Here is a 13,525-nt window from a genome sequence, read left to right on the forward strand (position 1 = left end):
GATTCCGTTCCTAGGACAGGAGCCGAATCGCCCACGCTTCACACCCGTGGCCGCTACGCTGGTGTCGGCCGTCACCATCGGACCTCTCGCCGAGATGCTGGTGCCAGTGGCAACCCTCTCCACCGACCCAACCCACCGACCATCGGGCGAGGTAATGCTGACTCCGCACCCGGAGTTGGCATCGCGATACGGGGTTGTAGGGTCAGCCACACTGGTAAACGCAGATGGGGGCCGGCTGTTTATACGTGTGTTTAACCCACACAGTACCCCGGCAATGATACGACGACGCACCCCGATAGCCACCGTACACCCCCTGCACGCACGCCACTCTAACGACTCGGTGTTCGCACTCTGGGCTGAGGACCCCGGGCGTCCTGAGGGTGACCAGGACCTGGCCTGGCGAGTCGGCCCGACTCCCCGAGCCGAGGTCGTTCCCCTGCTCGACGCGTTACATGTACCATGGGCGGATTTACCTAAGGGAGAGGCCGATCGGCTGCGCGAGTTACTGCGGGAGTATGCCGACGTATTCAGTGAACACGACTCGGACGTGGGTCGGACCGATCTTGTTAAGCAGCAAATTGACACCGGTGCAGCCCGACCCATCAAACTCCCTGCGTACCGAGTGGGCGCACCCGAACGCGCCCAAATCAAAGAGGCAGTTGGGGACATGCTTCGCGATAACATAATTCAGCCCTCGGCGAGCCCCTGGTCAGCCCCAGTGGTACTAGTAACGAAAAAGGATGGGTCAACCCGGTTCTGCGTCGATTACCGTAAACTAAATGCAGTCACGCTCGGAGACGCTTTTCCCATCCCACGCATCGACGACACCTTCGACAGTCTCGCAGGAGCGCGGTATTTTTCCACCCTCGATCTGGCGTCCGGTTACTGGCAGGTGGAGATGACGGAGGAGGATCGGCCAAAAACAGCATTCACCACCCCGATGGGCCTGTTTGAGTTTCGAGTGTTGCCGTTCGGACTCACTAACGCGCCCGCGACGTTCCAGCGGTTGATGGAGTTGGTGATGCGGGGCTTGCAGTGGGAACAGTGCCTGATTTACCTGGACGACGTAATAGTGTTCAGTAGGTCGCTGTCCGAACACTGGTCCAGGCTGCGGGAAGTATTCCAGCGACTGCGAGCAGCCCATCTCAAGCTCAAGCCACGTAAGTGTTACATTGCACAACGCGAGGTGGGGTACCTCGGACACCGAGTCAGCGAGGCAGGGGTGAGCACCGATCCCGAGAAGGTGCGTGCCGTAGTGGATTGGCCGCGGCCGAGGAACCTGACGGAGATCAGGTCATTCTTGGGACTCGCCACTTATTACCGTCGATTTGTAAAGGGATTCAGTGAGATTGCACGCCCCCTCACCCAACTCACCTCCCCTAAGAACCCCTATCAGTGGTCGGAGGCCTGCCAGACGGCTTTCACCATACTCAAAGACCACCTCACCCACACCCCCACCTTGGCTTTCCCAGATTTCACCACCGATTTTATTTTGGACACTGACGCCTGCAGCAGTGGGCTGGGCGCGGTGCTGTCGCAAGTGCAGGGTGGGACGGAGCGGGTCATTGCGTACGCCAGTCGGACCCTGAGCGGGGCCGAGCTGAACTATTGTGTAACCCGTCAGGAACTGTATGCTGTAATTTTCGCGTGTAAACAGTTCCGACCGTACTTGTACGGCAGGAAATGTCGTGTGCGCACCGATCATTATGCACTGCAGTTCCTCCTTACATTCAAGGAACCGCGGGGGCAGATGGCTCGATGGCTGGCGCAGCTGCAGGAGTACAACCTGCAGATCGAGTACCGAGCGGGGCGGACACACGCGAACGCGGACGCCTTGTCAAGACGGCCCGCGGTGCGCGCTGAGACGAGGGAGGGAGACGCCTGCCCGTGCTTCACGGGGGGACGCTGCCGCCAGGCAGCAGAACCCAAGGAGCGCGCGGAAACTAAACTCCCCCCCCCGAGAGAGAGTGCAGTGTGCGCCGCAGGAACCCCTGCAGAAGGAGCCCGGGGACAGACGGATCATCCCACCCCAACCGGGCGGATCCAAGAGGATGTCGGCTGCGCCTTCCCGGGCTTGGACGACGAGCAGCTGCGACAAACCCAGCAGCGGGATCCGGATCTGGCAGCGGTAGAGGCGGCACTGCGAGAGAGGAAGGATGCACTACCAGGGCCCTGGAGCGGTTTGTATGCCCGGTTGTGTGTAGAAAACGGGGTGGTGAGGGAACTGGCCGACGCTGGGCAGCCGGGGTGCATCTGCGTTCCCGCCCATGTGCGACCCCAACTACTACGACTGGTACACGACCACCCGCTCGGGGGCCATGATGGGGAACGGCGCACCCGGGAGACTCTGCGTCGCCAGTATCTCTGGCCTAAATTGGCGCAAGATGTGGCCGCCTGGGTGCAGGGCTGCCGGGCCTGTCAGCAGTGTGGGCAAAAGCCGGCGAGGTACCAGGTACCCCTGAGGCCGTTCCGAGTCAGTCGGACGAATCAGTTGGTCGGAATCGACCTGCAGGGGCCCTTTCCACGATCCCACCGGGGCAACCGATATATTCTCGTAGCGGTGGAGTACTTCACCCGCTACCCCGTGGCGGTGGGTATCCCGGATAAAACAGCCCTCGTAGTGGCCCGGGCCTTCGTGGAAAACTACGTACTTAAGTGCGGGATCCCCGAACGAGTCATTACCGACCAGGGTAGTGAATTCGAGGCCGAACTATTCCAGGCGCTGTGCCGAGAGTTCGGGATCCAGAAGGACCGAACCACAGCGTATCACCCCCAGGCGAACGGGATGGTAGAGAGGATGAACCAGACTCTGGCCGGGAAGCTTAAACGCATGGCGGCCGCGAATCAACAGGACTGGGACGAACACCTCCCCTATGCCTTGTTCGCCTACACCACCGCCGTTCACACATCCACAGGACAGACCCCATTCCTAATGATGTTTGGTCGCGAGTCTCGCCTGCCCGCAGATCTGCTGTTTGGTGTCCCTCCGCCGCAACGGGAGGAAGGGAGCCACCCCGTGGAGCACTTGCTGGAGACCCTGCGAGGGACCAGGGGCCGAGCCTACCCGCACGGAGAGGCCGCGCACCAGCGGCAAGAGCAGAGCGCCCGACCCCGTATGGAGCCCCCCTTCTACACTGCGGGCTCCGAGGTGTGGCTGTACACTCCCCGCGTCGGTGCCGGACAGGTGGGGAAGCTGACCACCTACTGGCGAGGACCCTGGATTGTGAGACGGCAGATCTCACCATGGACGGTGCTGATTCAGGGAGGAGAGAGGGGCCGGGAGATGGTGGTCAACATCCGACGACTGAAGCCGTGGCGAGCAGCCCCCGAGGGGGGGAGCCCCGCCGGCCAAGTACCCCGACACCCCGGGGTCCCCCCACCCCCCGTGCCCGGGGGCCTCGCGCAGTATATGGGCCCCACGGAGCCCCGGGCTCCGAGGGGCCCCGTGCGGGGCCGGGGGCAACGAGGACGGCGACCCTTAAACCCCACCGCCTCTGAATTTGTTCCCCAGCCCGCAGGTGCCAGGGGCAGAGGGGAGCTGTTGGAATGGAGGAGGAGACCACCGCCGGAGCCCCAGGAGACGGAGCCGCCACCCCCGAGGCCAGCCACAAGGGCCGGGCGAATCCCGCGGACCCCGCGGCGATACCTCGTGGGGGCAACCCAGGCGAGGTGCTCCAGTCAACCCGGGACGGGGACTGGCACCCCGGGGGGCTATGTGGTGCCACAGCGACGGGGCTGCTCTGCCGAGCCAGGGAGCCGCCCGGCTTCCCCCACCGCACTGCCCCCCATCACCCCCCTCACATAAGCACACACCCGCACGCATTCCCCCCCACCCCATAGAGCTGGAAGGGAAGGTCACCTGATCGACCGGTTTTTATCCGAGAAACCCTTATCGGGAATAACTCTCACGGTTTCCGGCGATCAGGGAATTGGACGACCTCCCCCGTGCTACGTTGCGCCGCGGCGCTGCGACCAGCCTTAATATGGTGTGGTCGCGGCGTGGTGCATTGGGCCACCGCGGTTGAGGCGCATTTCCCCTCACACACACCCCCACGGGTCGACGAGACAGACGGAGGAGGGAGGGGACAGCATGAATAGCGGGACCGCAGGGGCTCTTGCGCATAGTCATGGAGGGTTGGGATCATTACGCTTGAGCGCGCAGGCCCCATTGTTAGGAAGGGTAAGGGAGTAATTAGGATGTACGCCGCCAACGCCGCTCACTGATTAGCATATCAAAAGCGCCCGGAACCGCCGTGCGCGGGCTCGAGGTGCACGAGCCGATTGTTCAGCGCAGCATCCCTTTGAGGTAGGGAAGATAAATAGGGGGGCGCAAAGGGGAAATCGCTCTCTTACTCCGAGAAGCCAGCGTCCAAGACGGCCCCCAGCTCTGCCCTCCGGACGTCCGTGCGACGTGTCGAGGCAAGCAGCGAGGAAAACCCACGGAACGTCGAGTGCCTCAAACCGTGAGTAAGGAGGTAAAAGTATTTCGCGAACGATAAATAGGGAATAGGTCCAGGGGAAATAGGATAGGCCAGCCTCGTCGACTCACACTGATCTTAACATCTAGTTCCAGGTAGGGCTAATAAAATCTCGAGCGTAGTAACAAAACCGTGTTGTTGGGTGTTTTTGAACGTGGTATTAGCGTGCACGGCATTCGCGGGTGTGTGGTCGTTGTATGCGTAAAGGCCGTGGTCTCTGTACGATTGTGCGGGTACGGAGGTGCGTGTGTTAACGCCCGGGGAGAGCACTTTTGTGTGTTGGCGTGCCTACGCCGCCGTGTGAGAGGAGAATCGTCCTTGTACGATACTTGTGTTGACATGCACGCGCGAGTGCGGGAGGGGACGAGTCGTCGTGTCGGCGTGCGCCCCGCTCGCGTGTGCGGAACCGCGGTGCGCAGTGAAGCTGTTAGCTTGGTGCGAGCTTGCGTGTGCTCGTTACTTGCGTAAGCTCTCGGCGTGCGTAATCGGCGTGCCCCAGGTGCGCGATCGTAACGTGAGCGGCCAGCGCGGCGCAGAGCGGCGAAAGAGTGGGTGTCGCGTGTGGAGCTGTATGTGGGTGCGCGCACGTTCACGACGTGTGTACTACAGGTGCGCGATCCTAGCGTGAGTGGTCAGGGTTGAGTGAGTGCCGCGCAGAGCTGTGTGTGGGTGTGCGCGTACGTAATTGACCATGCCTGCTACGCGGACCCGCGGTGGAGGGGAATCCTCGGGCGACGGCTCCCACACCATGGGTGAGGAGCCTAGCAGCGGTTCGCTTAGCAGCGGGGGGGCGATTGATGATGTTAGCCCAGCCGTTAGCATTATCGAGGGAGGGATCTCGGGGGCTAGCGACCCCCACAAATTGGTGTCAGAAGTGGGATGGACCCCCGCGTTACCTCACGCTAAAATAAGACTAATATTTACCGGCCGGGGGGCCCCTTCATGGAAGGCATTCGCCCGCAATCTCTTAGGGGCCAAGGAAATTAATGGATGGACGGACGCGCAGGCAGTACGTCAACTTAATATGAATCTTGATGGGCGGGCAGCCGATTTTGTAGAAGCGTTACCCGCGAGCGCACAGACACAGCTAGAGGAGCTGATGCGCCGACTCGATCAGCGTTTTGGCACGCGTGACGAGGAGGAAGCAAAATCGGCCTTAGAGGCGCGCCGTCGCCAACCTGGCGAAGATCTCCGTGATTACGCCGAGGATGTGCGCGAGTTAACAAAGATCGCACGCCCGGGGTACGCAACTGAGGTTATTGAGGAACTGGCTGCCGAGAAAATCCAGCGGTACCTGTCTCGCACGGCGTGGTGGCAGCCAGACGTGAGCTGCCCACGTCTTCCCTTTAACACCCTTGTCGAGCGCGCACGTAAGTGTGAAAGAATTCACAGCGAACGCGCGCAGCTCCGGGGGCTGGGACGAGAGCGCGCCATTGCATGCCTGCTCTCGGAAGACGAGGAGGAGGAACAGGAGCTCGCGAGGACGGTAAGGGGCCGGGAAAGAGAGCCTCCAGTGTCCCGCGAGACAACCCCGGGATGGGTTGCCGGTATACAAACAGGTATAAAGGATGTCTCCGGCCAGGTAACCCAGATAGACAACAAGGTAAACCAAGTAGGTGAGAGGGTAACCCAGGTACGCGAGGAAACGAATAAAAATATGACCAAACTGCAAACCTCCGTTGAGACCATCCGATCCGAAATGGGGGACCTACGCGCCACGGTGGGAGGGTTATCTGGGAGGGTAGCCCGACTAGAGGCGGAGGGTGGACAGCGACGTAATGGGGGGGGAGGGAGTGGGCAGGGGGCCCACTACGGAGCCGCCCCCCCTCCCCGGGCATGTTATATGTGCGATCGCCGAGGGCATCTAGTGAGAGACTGTCCTGAAATCACCCGAGCTAGGCAGACGCGGGGGTTAAAACTCCAACGCCTCCTAGTGAGCGGACCAACTAGGGGTGCAATCGACGCGGTCCCGATACAAATAGACGGTAATGAGAATAATGGCGAGCGAGTGATCCATAAACAGGTTACAACAACAACACCCAAGGGCGCGGGGACCTCGGGCGATTGGCTGCGGGAGCTGGTGGCAGGGATAACGGGAGCCACGTCGCTGGTGGAAGGCCAGGTGAACGGGCAGCGCACCCGGATCCTGCTGGACACGGGCGCCGTGGCCTCTCTCATGAGCGCCGCACACTGCAGCATGCTCGGGGTGGACGTGGGCTGCCTGCAGGCCCCGGATCGCGCGCTGCACACGGCAAGCGGAGCCGGGATGGGGTTGCTGGGGAAGGTCTCCCTCGAGGTCCGTCTAGGAAACCAGGTGTGCACACAGGAATTCTACGTGTCGAGTGTGTTGTGCCACGAGTGCATTGCAGGAACGGACCTCCTGGAAAAGTTGGGACTTAACGTACAGCCCCGGCAACGATGCGCTACGGTGGAGGGCAGCGGGGAGCGGATTCCGTTCCTAGGACAGGAGCCGAATCGCCCACGCTTCACACCCGTGGCCGCTACGCTGGTGTCGGCCGTCACCATCGGACCTCTCGCCGAGATGCTGGTGCCAGTGGCAACCCTCTCCACCGACCCAACCCACCGACCATCGGGCGAGGTAATGCTGACTCCGCACCCGGAGTTGGCATCGCGATACGGGGTTGTAGGGTCAGCCACACTGGTAAACGCAGATGGGGGCCGGCTGTTTATACGTGTGTTTAACCCACACAGTACCCCGGCAATGATACGACGACGCACCCCGATAGCCACCGTACACCCCCTGCACGCACGCCACTCTAACGACTCGGTGTTCGCACTCTGGGCTGAGGACCCCGGGCGTCCTGAGGGTGACCAGGACCTGGCCTGGCGAGTCGGCCCGACTCCCCGAGCCGAGGTCGTTCCCCTGCTCGACGCGTTACATGTACCATGGGCGGATTTACCTAAGGGAGAGGCCGATCGGCTGCGCGAGTTACTGCGGGAGTATGCCGACGTATTCAGTGAACACGACTCGGACGTGGGTCGGACCGATCTTGTTAAGCAGCAAATTGACACCGGTGCAGCCCGACCCATCAAACTCCCTGCGTACCGAGTGGGCGCACCCGAACGCGCCCAAATCAAAGAGGCAGTTGGGGACATGCTTCGCGATAACATAATTCAGCCCTCGGCGAGCCCCTGGTCAGCCCCAGTGGTACTAGTAACGAAAAAGGATGGGTCAACCCGGTTCTGCGTCGATTACCGTAAACTAAATGCAGTCACGCTCGGAGACGCTTTTCCCATCCCACGCATCGACGACACCTTCGACAGTCTCGCAGGAGCGCGGTATTTTTCCACCCTCGATCTGGCGTCCGGTTACTGGCAGGTGGAGATGACGGAGGAGGATCGGCCAAAAACAGCATTCACCACCCCGATGGGCCTGTTTGAGTTTCGAGTGTTGCCGTTCGGACTCACTAACGCGCCCGCGACGTTCCAGCGGTTGATGGAGTTGGTGATGCGGGGCTTGCAGTGGGAACAGTGCCTGATTTACCTGGACGACGTAATAGTGTTCAGTAGGTCGCTGTCCGAACACTGGTCCAGGCTGCGGGAAGTATTCCAGCGACTGCGAGCAGCCCATCTCAAGCTCAAGCCACGTAAGTGTTACATTGCACAACGCGAGGTGGGGTACCTCGGACACCGAGTCAGCGAGGCAGGGGTGAGCACCGATCCCGAGAAGGTGCGTGCCGTAGTGGATTGGCCGCGGCCGAGGAACCTGACGGAGATCAGGTCATTCTTGGGACTCGCCACTTATTACCGTCGATTTGTAAAGGGATTCAGTGAGATTGCACGCCCCCTCACCCAACTCACCTCCCCTAAGAACCCCTATCAGTGGTCGGAGGCCTGCCAGACGGCTTTCACCATACTCAAAGACCACCTCACCCACACCCCCACCTTGGCTTTCCCAGATTTCACCACCGATTTTATTTTGGACACTGACGCCTGCAGCAGTGGGCTGGGCGCGGTGCTGTCGCAAGTGCAGGGTGGGACGGAGCGGGTCATTGCGTACGCCAGTCGGACCCTGAGCGGGGCCGAGCTGAACTATTGTGTAACCCGTCAGGAACTGTATGCTGTAATTTTCGCGTGTAAACAGTTCCGACCGTACTTGTACGGCAGGAAATGTCGTGTGCGCACCGATCATTATGCACTGCAGTTCCTCCTTACATTCAAGGAACCGCGGGGGCAGATGGCTCGATGGCTGGCGCAGCTGCAGGAGTACAACCTGCAGATCGAGTACCGAGCGGGGCGGACACACGCGAACGCGGACGCCTTGTCAAGACGGCCCGCGGTGCGCGCTGAGACGAGGGAGGGAGACGCCTGCCCGTGCTTCACGGGGGGACGCTGCCGCCAGGCAGAACCCAAGGAGCGCGCGGAAACTAAACTCCCCCCCCCGAGAGAGAGTGCAGTGTGCGCCGCAGGAACCCCTGCAGAAGGAGCCCGGGGACAGACGGATCATCCCACCCCAACCGGGCGGATCCAAGAGGATGTCGGCTGCGCCTTCCCGGGCTTGGACGACGAGCAGCTGCGACAAACCCAGCAGCGGGATCCGGATCTGGCGGCGGTGGAGGCGGCACTGCGAGAGAGGAAGGATGCACTACCAGGGCCCTGGAGCGGTTTGTATGCCCGGTTGTGTGTAGAAAACGGGGTGGTGAGGGAACTGGCCGACGCTGGGCAGCCGGGGTGCATCTGCGTTCCCGCCCATGTGCGACCCCAACTACTACGACTGGTACACGACCACCCGCTCGGGGGCCATGATGGGGAACGGCGCACCCGGGAGACTCTGCGTCGCCAGTATCTCTGGCCTAAATTGGCGCAAGATGTGGCCGCCTGGGTGCAGGGCTGCCGGGCCTGTCAGCAGTGTGGGCAAAAGCCGGCGAGGTACCAGGTACCCCTGAGGCCGTTCCGAGTCAGTCAGACGAATCAGTTGGTCGGAATCGACCTGCAGGGGCCCTTTCCACGATCCCACCGGGGCAACCGATATATTCTCGTAGCGGTGGAGTACTTCACCCGCTACCCCCGTGGCGGTGGCTATCCCGGATAAAACAGCCCTCGTAGTGGCCCGGGCCTTCGTGGAAAACTACGTACTTAAGTGCGGGATCCCCGAACGAGTCATTACCGACCAGGGTAGTGAATTCGAGGCCGAACTATTCCAGGCGCTGTGCCGAGAGTTCGGGATCCAGAAGGACCGAACCACAGCGTATCACCCCCAGGCGAACGGGATGGTAGAGAGGATGAACCAGACTCTGGCCGGGAAGCTTAAACGCATGGCGGCCGCGAATCAACAGGACTGGGACGAACACCTCCCCTATGCCTTGTTCGCCTACACCACCGCCGTTCACACATCCACAGGACAGACCCCATTCCTAATGATGTTTGGTCGCGAGTCTCGCCTGCCCGCAGATCTGCTGTTTGGTGTCCCTCCGCCGCAACGGGAGGAAGGGAGCCACCCCGTGGAGCACTTGCTGGAGACCCTGCGAGGGACCAGGGGCCGAGCCTACCCGCACGGAGAGGCCGCGCACCAGCGGCAAGAGCAGAGCGCCCGACCCCGTATGGAGCCCCCCTTCTACACTGCGGGCTCCGAGGTGTGGCTGTACACTCCCCGCGTCGGTGCCGGACAGGTGGGGAAGCTGACCACCTACTGGCGAGGACCCTGGATTGTGAGACGGCAGATCTCACCATGGACGGTGCTGATTCAGGGAGGAGAGAGGGGCCGGGAGATGGTGGTCAACATCCGACGACTGAAGCCGTGGCGAGCAGCCCCCGAGGGGGGGAGCCCCGCCGGCCAAGTACCCCGAAACCCCGGGGTCCCCCCACCCCCCGTGCCCGGGGGCCTCGCGCAGTATATGGGCCCCACGGAGCCCCGGGCTCCGAGGGGCCCCGTGCGGGGCCGGGGGCGACGAGGACGGCGACCCTTAAACCCCACCGCCTCTGAATTTGTTCCCCAGCCCGCAGGTGCCAGGGGCAGAGGGGAGCTGTTGGAATGGAGGAGGAGACCACCGCCGGAGCCCCAGGAGACGGAGCCGCCACCCCCGAGGCCAGCCACAAGGGCCGGGCGAATCCCGCGGACCCCGCGGCGATACCTCGTGGGGGCAACCCAGGCGAGGTGCTCCAGTCAACCCGGGATGGGGACTGGCACCCCGGGGGGCTATGTGGTGCCACAGCGACGGGGCTGCTCTGCCGAGCCAGGGAGCCGCCCGGCTTCCCCCACTGCACTGCCCCCCATCACCCCCCTCACATAAGCACACACCCGCACGCATTCCCCCCCACCCCATAGAACTGGAAGGGAAGGTCACCTGATCGACCGGTTTTTATCCGAGAAACCCTTATCGGGAATAACTCTCACGGTTTCCGGCGATCAGGGAATTGGACGACCTCCCCCGTGCTACGTTGCGCCGCGGCGCTGCGACCAGCCTTAATATGGTGTGGTCGCGGCGTGGTGCATTGGGCCACCGCGGTTGAGGCGCATTTCCCCTCACACACACCCCCACGGGTCGACGAGACAGACGGAGGAGGGAGGGGACAGCATGAATAGCGGGACCGCAGGGGCTCTTGCGCATAGTCATGGAGGGTTGGGATCATTACGCTTGAGCGCGCAGGCCCCATTGTTAGGAAGGGTAAGGGAGTAATTAGGATGTACGCCGCCAACGCCGCTCACTGATTAGCATATCAAAAGCGCCCGGAACCGCCGTGCGCGGGCTCGAGGTGCACGAGCCGATTGTTCAGCGCAGCATCCCTTTGAGGTAGGGAAGATAAATAGGGGGGCGCAAAGGGGAAATCGCTCTCTTACTCCGAGAAGCCAGCGTCCAAGACGGCCCCCAGCTCTGCCCTCCGGACGTCCGTGCGACGTGTCGAGGCAAGCAGCGAGGAAAACCCACGGAACGTCGAGTGCCTCAAACCGTGAGTAAGGAGGTAAAAGTATTTCGCGAACGATAAATAGGGAATAGGTCCAGGGGAAATAGGATAGGCCAGCCTCGTCGACTCACACTGATCTTAACATCTAGTTCCAGGTAGGGCTAATAAAATCTCGAGCGTAGTAACAAAACCGTGTTGTTGGGTGTTTTTGAACGTGGTATTAGCGTGCACGGCATTCGCGGGTGTGTGGTCGTTGTATGCGTAAAGGCCGTGGTCTCTGTACGATTGTGCGGGTACGGAGGTGCGTGTGTTAACGCCCGGGGAGAGCACTTTTGTGTGTTGGCGTGCCTACGCCGCCGTGTGAGAGGAGAATCGTCCTTGTACGATACTTGTGTTGACATGCACGCGCGAGTGCGGGAGGGGACGAGTCGTCGTGTCGGCGTGCGCCCCGCTCGCGTGTGCGGAACCGCGGTGCGCAGTGAAGCTGTTAGCTTGGTGCGAGCTTGCGTGTGCTCGTTACTTGCGTAAGCTCTCGGCGTGCGTAATCGGCGTGCCCCAGGTGCGCGATCGTAACGTGAGCGGCCAGCGCGGCGCAGAGCGGCGAAAGAGTGGGTGTCGCGTGTGGAGCTGTATGTGGGTGCGCGCACGTTCACGACGTGTGTACTACAGGTGCGCGATCCTAGCGTGAGTGGTCAGGGTTGAGTGAGTGCCGCGCAGAGCTGTGTGTGGGTGTGCGCGTACGTAATTGACCATGCCTGCTACGCGGACCCGCGGTGGAGGGGAATCCTCGGGCGACGGCTCCCACACCATGGGTGAGGAGCCTAGCAGCGGTTCGCTTAGCAGCGGGGGGGCGATTGATGATGTTAGCCCGGCCGTTAGCATTATCGAGGGAGGGATCTCGGGGGCTAGCGACCCCCACATCAGCTGTGAGTGCGACGGGACTGGTGGCTACGGGAGGTAATGACAGGGATATCAGTTGTGAGTGTGAAGGGACTTGTGGCCACGGGAGGTAATGACAGGGGTATCAGTTGTGAGTGTGAAGGGACTGGTGGCTACGGGAGGTGATGGATGACAGGGGAGTCAGTTGTAAGCGTGAAGGGACTGGTGGCCACGGGAGGTAATGACAGGGGTATCAGTTGTTTGTGTGAAGGGACCGGTGGCCACGAGAGGTAATGACAGGGGTATCAGCTGTGAGTACGAAGGGACTGGTGGCCACGGGAGGTAATGACGGGGGTATCAGTTGTGAATGCGAAGGGACTGGTGGCCACGGGAGGTAATGACAGGGGTATCAGCTGTGAGTGTGAAGGGACTGGTGGCTACGGGAAAGTTCGAGAAGGGAGCGTGGTCAGGTGATGGAAGGGAATGGCAGAGTCTGCCGGTAGAGGGAGTGTCCAGAGTCAGCGAGAATGATCGAGAATGGGGGCGTGGCCTCAGTTGGTATATAAGGGGGAGATGCGTGGGAGACTCAGGGCTGTTGCAGTGGGGGTCTCCGCCTGATGTCATGTGAACGTGTCTTCAATAAAGTGCCATCTCAACAGAAGTGCGTCAAGTCGTCATTACACTATCACAGACCAAATATTGTGCAGACGAACATTGGCTTGGCTCATTATCATCAAATACTAACATTCATAATTATTCTCACTTGGATACGAACAGCATTGTTATCTTACGATCATCTACGTCATCATTATTATGTCATCACTACCAGTGCTGGTTTAAGCTAGTGCGGGGCCTGTAGCTTATGTTATAAAGGGGCCCTACATTTGAAAAAACACGCAATTATTAAACTACACATTTTTTACTTGCATAGTAAAGTAATCGTATTTTTTCAGTTGCTATACAGCCAGATAATACGACAAATCGCTAACCTTAAATACCCAGTCGTTCATAAAAGTCGAAGGCAGTATAGTACTATAGTAATAGAGCAAGTGCAGAATGACTGAACCGGAATTGATAGCTTGAAAGCATTTAGCGCGGGGCCCTTGAAAGTGCGGGGCCCGTAGCATATGTAGCTATTTTTGCTACGAGAATAACTCGGCACTGATCACTACTAATTTGACGAGAACAGGCTTAGCCTGCTAAGGTTTATTTGTATCGACTCTTCGGTTCTTTCGGTAAAGTAAAAAAAACTTGCGTAGAATATAATAAGGCTGATGCATAGATAGTGTCAGTGTTTTAACAAG

At 60.5% G+C, this 13,525-nt stretch overlaps 2 protein-coding genes across 2 annotated transcripts in view; one reads left to right on the plus strand and one right to left on the minus strand.

Annotated features, from left to right (window-relative positions):
- Positions 1-13,525, minus strand: part of LOC144734426 (guanine nucleotide exchange factor DBS-like) — a 209,555-nt gene that overhangs the window by 168,728 nt on the left and 27,302 nt on the right. The window lies entirely within an intron of this gene.
- LOC144734543 (uncharacterized) lies at positions 5,407-10,729 on the plus strand. The gene is given in 3 exon segments (XM_078616789.1): positions 5,407-8,802; positions 8,962-9,510; positions 9,512-10,729. Coding segments are annotated over 3 exon segments (5,067 nt in total). The 5' UTR covers positions 5,407-5,502.

This window comes from Lampetra planeri, chromosome 51, assembly GCF_965212315.1.
Source record: "Lampetra planeri chromosome 51, kcLamPlan1.2.h2, whole genome shotgun sequence".
Classification (NCBI taxonomy): Eukaryota; Metazoa; Chordata; class Hyperoartia; order Petromyzontiformes; family Petromyzontidae; genus Lampetra; species Lampetra planeri.